Below are 8175 nucleotides of genomic sequence, written 5' to 3' on the forward strand. Positions count from 1 at the left end.
CTCCTATACCCTGTGTTCCTTGGCCACCAAATCGGGCTTCCCCGCGTACACTTCCTCCGGGATCTGCGCCTAAATCCTCATTCAAAGCAATATGCGAACTAACATCGACTGGTTCCACATTTGGCACTTCCCCAGGGTTAATCGGTGGTACACCGGCCCCTACATTGTTATTTTCTCCATGAAATCCAAGACCCTCATCGCCGTGTCCGGGTGCATTTTGCGAGTTTGACATGTTTTAACCTGAGAACAATAATTCTTGACAAGAACAAGTGTGAAAATAACGTGTGTTATCAGAATCAGTACTAAAATAATCATTATTATCTTTAGCCCCACGGTGGGCGCCAAACTGTTTACCTCGAAATACGAGTAACAATTAAACTTGATTTATGATTTTAAAGATATGTGATTTAGTTCAATACTAATTAATAACCTAGAAAACTAACGTATAAATGAAGGAAATAAATAAATCAAACCAGTGTGCAAGCCAGTCTCGACCTCGGGCTAAGGTGGCCTCGAGGTAGGTCAAGAACAGTAAAGTGAGAACAATAAAGTTAAAGGATAATTCTGATGAACAATGAGCGGGAAAGTAAGAGAATGTATTCTTTTGCCAATGATTGATGATCGTACAAATGATTGGGGTCCCTTTTATATAATAGGGGAACCCTAAATAAGGTAAATTTCTATTTACAGTAAAGAATCTTATTGGGACAGCTGTCTAACTGCCTAGTACGGATTAGTACGAATTCGTACAAATCTATTCCGGAATTTACGCCATGATCTTGGGTCGTGGCAGGAATCTTGCTTATTCTGTTACAAACCCATAACGGTATTATTTCGGGATTGGTCATACTGGGCTCCGACGTTCTTCGAACACTTAGATCTTCGAGCCTTATGTTCTGCCCTTGGGCTTGAACTCAGTCCATAGTGAGTCTATTCCTCGACGCGAGCCTTCTGTTCCTCGATGCGAGCCTTCGAACCCACAAAATTGCGGACACATGATTTTACCGTATGCTCTTTCCATTATAAAATTTGGCGTCATTCACTTAATAAAGACATTTACCAAACTAATTGTTAATTAAGTAGCTGCAACATTTGTGTAAGCGTATGCACTGATGCAATATCCACCCTTTTATTACATGAAAACAGCAGTACTTAAATTTTTCTCCATCCATAAATGTCATAAACGGCACTAAGAATGTTTATTCATAAAAAAATTTACATGTCAACATTAGCTTTAATAACGTTTGAGTATTAGGGGCGGAGCAAGCCTTATAGCTACGGATTTGGTAAAATCTAGTAGCTTTGGCTCAAATCTTGTATTTGTATTAAAAAATTCATTGAACATGTAAAAGTAGTCTATTTAGAACGCAGTAAGTAAAAAAAATTATGTTCCGGAACTCATAAATTAAAAATCCTAGCTCCGCCTTGTATTATAATACAACCTATAGTCGTGATCTGGTACAAAACGTAATTAAGACTTTTTTATTTTAAGTTTCTCGGACCCCACCTATTGGGAATATACTGGGTTTGTTGTTATTGTCGTTGTTATTTTAAGTTTGTAGAAGTTATTGAATCTTTTTATCCCAGATGAAAATTTCAGAATAAATCATGTATTTTTAGTGAAGTAACGGGTAAAAATGGAAGAAATTAACAGACTTTAAGATATAATGGAGGAGAAATTACACGTACCTCCCTGATATTTTGACTAACTGTATGTAGCTTTCAATTATATTATGCAAATCAACTTTGTATTTTTCAATTTTTATTGTAACAAACCAATATGTTAACCTATAAGTAACAGATTTACACTTACACTTCATTTCACTTGCACATGAGTTTAACCTTAACATAAACTTTTCATATAATTTTCCCCACCTACAAAGTTAAAGCACAATAAAAGGTTAAAATTAACTTATAAACAGTTATTAAGTGGATGATTTTATAGCTTAGATGCTTGAAATTAGTAATGCATTATATACCATCCAAGAATATGCCGGGATGGCTGGGATTCCTTCATCCTTAATCAAAGAGGTCTCAATTTTGAGACACGGAAATGGAGAAATTCCTGATACTCTAATAGGAAGCGCTTCCCTCTTTAATGAATCATGTGCCGCACGAACCCGGATTAATCGCAATGAATACTGAATATCGGATGGTTAATGAAACTAAAAAAGAAGAAATAATGTGTTATGCACACCCCCTCCCTCTCTCCCTCCCCCCACCCCCCACCCCCCAAAATTAAAAAAATAAAGCACAGAGCAAAAAACGAGCAAAAAGGAAAAAAAAATAACATTGTATAGCCACTCTAAAATAATAGTCGAAATTTAAAATATATCTTTTTGTATCATGTGCCGCACGAACCCGGATTAATAGCAATGAATACTGAATGTCGGATGGTTAATGAAACTCAAAAAGAAGAAATAATGTGTTATACACACCCCCTCCCTCCCCCCACCCCCCTCCAAAAAATAAAAATAAAGCACAGAGCAGAAAACGAGCAAAAAGGAAAAAAATAACATTGTATAGCCACTCTAAAATAATAGCCGAAAAATAACATATATCTTTTTGTATATATATATATATATCTGTATGTTATATACAAAAATATACAAATTTTATTAGGCCTTTCTTGTAAAACACTCTGTCATATTCGTACAAGTTCAAGCGAAATATACAAATTGTTAAACTGTCGAGTGTCGGCTAGTCGCATAATCGAAAGATCATTGCATTTTTTTAACATTTATTAAAAGCCTAATGATATTGAACAAATTCAGTATGAAAACTAAAAACACAGAATAGGTCCACCATATGGTATTAATATTTTATCTATCCAAAGAATTCAAACCTATAAAATAAACTAGCTAAGGTAACATTTTCTGCGACCGGCATGAAACAAGAAATGTTTTTAATCCTCAAAAACCATTGACTTCTAGATGCTTATCTCAATTGATGTGACAATTTTACCTTCCACAATTTAAACCTGACTTTTAATTATTTTTGATAATTATGGTGTCGGGATCAACTTATCGCGCGATTAATTTTACGGGATACCTGCCACCTCCCACCAGCAACAGGTATCAGGTAATTCTATGCAACAAGACTTGGACATATTAGAAGAAACCACCTAGTGTTTCTTGCCTCAGCTGGGATTTAAATTTGAGATCTCATGGTTATCAACCACTTCATTGACCACTAGATTACACCCTGAGTGCGGCTTTTAAATTTATTAAACAAAAACTCTCAACTACTCCAATAGGCTAGGCATTACCCTTGGCTACTTTCCTATTTATAATGTCCAACAAAAACACAACATTAATCTGAACCATTTGATACAAATACTGAAATACAGGGGTGACCTAATCCATTGAACATATAATTACAAAGTTAAGTGAGATGGAAATGGCTACAAAATTTGGTTCATGTGCCAAATTATTATTAGTGTGTTTGATGTTTGCTTGTGTTTTTGAGGTTTCAGTAGGAAGAACATATACAGTTGGAGATGGTTTTGGTTGGCAGACTCCTCCTGCTGGTGCTCTTACTTTCTCCAACTGGGCTAACCAACACACTTTTGCTGTTGGGGACATTCTAGGTAAGCATATATCAACTTTTATCAAAATTACAATTATGATTTTGCGCTTTTTTCTTCTTTTTTATTTAAGTTATGTACTACTGACAGTATAAAAAACGTATGTTATATTAGTGTAGTATTATTTTTTTCAGGTTACTAATTGATACTTATTAAAGAGATTTTGTAATTACATTATTCATGATCTGATTATGTAAATATTTTTACGCCTTCAGTTTATAAAACATAAACTTTTCTTTTCTTTTCCAAAAATTTTATTTGGCTTATGCACAACAAAGTTGACACTATTAATAGTTAAGGCCTAAGGGTCTTTCTGCTTAAGCTATTACCCATTGATCTTGAGATGGAACTGGTGACGATTCAAGCTTTATTCAATTAGCACTTTTATATGAAAGATATTATAATTATAGAGTGGAACAGGTATGTCTCAAAAGATGGAAATAATTAGAACAAACCTAATGATGATGATATGATACACATACACTTGAAAGACAAAATTTATCGTACACTTTTTTTTATATCCAAAGTTCTCCAAGTATACAAAAGAAATTCATAAACTCTTAGGAAAAAAAAATTTAAGAACATTTCAATAAAAACAAAGTACTTAATCTAATAGGAGCACTAGTGCGTTATCATGTCTAAATATACCTTGAGATAAACTTAGCATTCTCCTGATTATGTGGCCACAGGGGCGGATTTATTTTTGGGGGAGGGGAAGCGGGTTCATTCGAACCCCCTTCGTCGAAAAATTACATGGTATATATAAGGCAAAATTTATTTTGTATCTCTATATATTATATTTTGACTATCTCCGACACAACTCAAAAGCATAACTCATTGGTAAGGGGTTCAAAATCTTTGTGAGGTCGCTTAATTGATTCCCACTATCATGTCTAAACACACAAAATGAAGATTTTAAAAATAAAAATTTCTCCTCCAATCCCTTTTTATGAAACACTATTGTTGCTTAGAGAATCAATTCTCTTTTTCTATTTTCTTTACATATACTTTTAATTATGTAAAACTTTGGGACCTTTAGTATTTTTTATGTAGTTTTTAAAAATGTAAACATATAAAATTGCTAATTGTATGCAGAATTCAATTTCAACAGTGGAGTACACACAGCAACCAGAGTAAACAAAAATGATTTTGATAGCTGTAACGCTGCAAATCCTATTGATAATGAAACCAATGGACCAGCAAGATTCACACTTGATACTACTGGGGACTATTATTTCATTTGTACCATCCACTGTAACCAGGGCCAAAAGTTAGCGGTCAACGTCACTTCTGCTAACTCGCCCTCCGGCCGCAGCCCTTCCCCCGGTTCATCTCCGGCGACACCTGGCGGCGATTTGTCACCTCCGCCACCGGGCTCCGTGTCGACAAGGGTGGCTGCCGCTGCTTCATTTGTCATCCTTGTGCCAATTTTTATTACTGCAATTTTGTCTTAGTATTAATAGTGTTTCTAATTTGGTGTATGACTATATATTATGAAGTGTGTGCATGTTATTTTATGTGATGTGTGTTGATGTTTAGAGACTTAATGAGCATTTTGTATATATTGATCTCTTGTTTGATTTCTAGATGGAACATTTATCTGTTTATTTTTATTGAATTAGATGGCGTCCGTAGCTTGGAATCATGGATATTTAAAAGTAGAAAAGAGATACTAGTGAAGCTTTTTCTACTTAATAAATTAAAGACTTTAGCACCAAGCAATGGTTGAAAGTTTGCGTTACACAAAACTAAGATAAGAACTATGAGGGTGTTTGGCTAAGCTTATAAGCTGGTCAAACTAGCTTATAAGTACTTTTTGGCTTATTTACGCGTTTGGTAAAATTAAAAGTGCTTATAAGTTAAGTGCTTATAAGCCAAAAATAAGCCAAAAGCCATAAGTTGGTCTCCCCCAGCTTATGAAATTTCAGCTTATAAGCACTTTACGTTTGACCAAAATATTTACTATTCTATCCCTAAAATACTTCTTTTTAGAACAAAACTCTTCGTATACCCAGTTCTTCAGCTGCTTATTATTAATTTCAGCACTTTTATCCAAACACGTAACTGCTTATTTTTTAAATCAGCTTCAGCACTTAAAAGTGCTTTTCAGCACCTAATACTTATCAGCTACTCTAAATCAGTTAAGCCAAACGGGCTCTATATATGCACCAAGTAAGAGAATTTTCTATTTTTTTCAATTTAATCCTTTAGTATTTTTTTTTATTGTCCGACTAATTAGGCTTTGTGCTACTAAAAACAACTCCCCGGGTGGTCTTTTTCTTTTATTTGCTTTTCATAAATATGACTCACTTATATTACTAGTATTTCAATAAACTAGTAAATATAAGTCCAGGGATTAAGTTTTTTTTTTCCTATTCGTAAATGTCAATCATCCGAAATGTTATATAGTCTTCTTTAATAGGCCAAACATATTGTTATGGGACTTTTTCGCATATATACTCGAGATTTTAAACTATTTATCCAGTTTTGTCTAAGTTATTTTATTTACAGAACATAAGTAAAGTTTTTTACAAAATATATATAAATCCGGTCAAAATCTACGATTTATCTAAAACTCAAAAATAATTTTTCCGTACAGAATTCTGGTCAAAAACTACAATTTACGTTCAAATTATATACAATTATGTTAGTGTATATATTTTGTATGTTGTTTCTACATATGACATACAAAATATATACAATTTGCGTATGTCTTCTTCTTCGAGATTCAATCTGAAATTCCAACCAAAATCACCTCGACTATTCATCAAATTCTCTCAAAATTGAGATATAAACTCCAAAAGATATTCACAATCATTTACAACAACACCCAATCCAAGCAAATAATTTCACTAAACTCGATTTTCGAATTCAAAGCTTCGAAAATTTTAATGGCTTTCAATGAAATTTATTTCCACTATCACATGTCAATGGTATCTGACAACAAATAGCGAATACAATAATATAATAAACAAAATATATGTTGAGCTAATAGAGTATTTAGCTTCTAAGCCAAAGCATCAATAGTATTATAGTGTGTTTAGTACTGTAAATGTTTATTTAATTTGTACATGTGGGCCATTTTATAGTTTGGCTATTTTTGTAAGTTTTCAGGTTAGTGGTTCAAGGCCCAAACTATAAATAGAATGAACTGCTCCTTGTAAGACCCATCGGGTCATTTTTCTTCTTTCACACATATACAGAAAGGTCGGTTCTCCCTCAAACACAGACGAAAACCCTAAACAAATTTTCTTATCTTCTACTCATGTCACAATGTTTTTATGGTATCAGAGCAGTGATCCTGGTGCATCTAGAGCTTCTCGTTCTTCCGATCCTACCCCGGTCATTTTTGGTTGAGTTTTCTGGTTTCTTCTGGTCTCCGATTGTTCGAGAAAATCGGAGGTTTTCTCTTCAAAAGGTACAATTTTCCGTCGATCTGTGCCCTAAACCAGCGTTAGGGTAATTTTTCCGACGTTTTGGTTGAGACTTGAAGAAATCTTCGCACTCTGAGTTGCTCGGCTCTTGAAGCTGGGGTTAGCTATGGTTTCTGCTATCTGAAGGCCGTTCTTCTCCGGTATCGAAGAAGTTGGGTAAATTCGTTCTTCTCCTTGTGTCTAGGACTGTTGCATGTAATTTTTGTGCTGAGATTTGGTTGCAAATATATTCTCTGTATTTGTCATTTTATCGACACTGTGTGATAGCCATTGGTTCTACTGATACCTTTTCCCCTGATCCTTCAAGTCCCCTTTTTGTACATTCATCTGATATTCCTGGCATCTCGTTAGTTCCTGCTCCTTTTTCGGGTACTGGTTTTGGGGGTTGGAGGAGAAAAATAATAGTTGCTTTATCTGCTAAAAACAAAATAGCTTTTGTTGATGGTACATGTCTTCGACCTGCTACCATTGGGGCTGAACGAAAATTGTGGGATAGGTGCAACAACATGGTAATATCATGGTTGACAGCATCAATATCCCCTGAATAGCTGAAAGTGTACAGTACTCTGAAACTGCTCAAAGTATTTGGGTACAATTGCAAACTAGTTATGGGACTGCAAATAGAAACAAGATATTTGAACTAAAAAGGGAACTTGCCTACACTTCCCAGGGTGCATTAGACATAGCTTCATACTTCAATAAACTGAAGAGGTTATGGGATGAGTTGGGAGTGATATGTACTAACCATGGACAAAGGTGTACTTGTGCTGCAAAGTCTGGTATTTTGCAAAAGGATGAGGAAAATAAGCTTTTTCAGTTTCTCATGGGGTTAAATGAGACATATATGGGGGTGAGGAGTAATCTTCTTATGATGCAACCTCCTCCTAGCCTTGACAGTGCTTATAACATTCTTCTTAATGATGAAAAGCAGAGACAAGTCCAGTCCCACTCTCAATTCAATCCTGACTCTATGTCTTTCAATGTCAGTACATAAATTAGGCCTGCTATTTTTGGTTTGGTTTCAATCCTAATACAACTCCTAGTACAACTCCCAATTCTACCTCTCCCAGCCTTATGCGCCAAGATTAACTTTGATCAGAATAGAGCTACCTTTATTCTGTAAAACTACTCGACAAAAAAACTCTGGACTATTTG

The 8175-nt window shown here is 34.7% G+C and overlaps 1 protein-coding gene across 1 annotated transcript; it reads left to right on the plus strand.

Moving 5' to 3' along the window:
• On the plus strand, positions 3295 to 5172 carry LOC109234167 (umecyanin-like). The gene is made up of 2 exons (XM_019400038.1): positions 3295 to 3589; positions 4682 to 5172. Exons 1-2 carry the CDS (start codon positions 3394 to 3396, stop codon positions 5038 to 5040), a joined length of 555 nt encoding a protein of 184 aa, XP_019255583.1. The 5' UTR covers positions 3295 to 3393; the 3' UTR covers positions 5041 to 5172.

This window comes from Nicotiana attenuata, chromosome 11 (assembly GCF_001879085.1).
Source record: "Nicotiana attenuata strain UT chromosome 11, NIATTr2, whole genome shotgun sequence".
NCBI classification, from domain to species: domain Eukaryota; kingdom Viridiplantae; phylum Streptophyta; class Magnoliopsida; order Solanales; family Solanaceae; genus Nicotiana; species Nicotiana attenuata.

Coding starts and splice junctions, on each gene's coding strand:
- LOC109234167 (XM_019400038.1), top strand. CDS start 3,394: ATGGAAATGGCTACAAAATTTGGTTCATGTGCCAAATTATTATTAGTG. Junction 3,590..4,681: donor TGCTGTTGGGGACATTCTAG/GTAAGCATATAT, acceptor AATTGTATGCAG/AATTCAATTTCAACAGTGGA.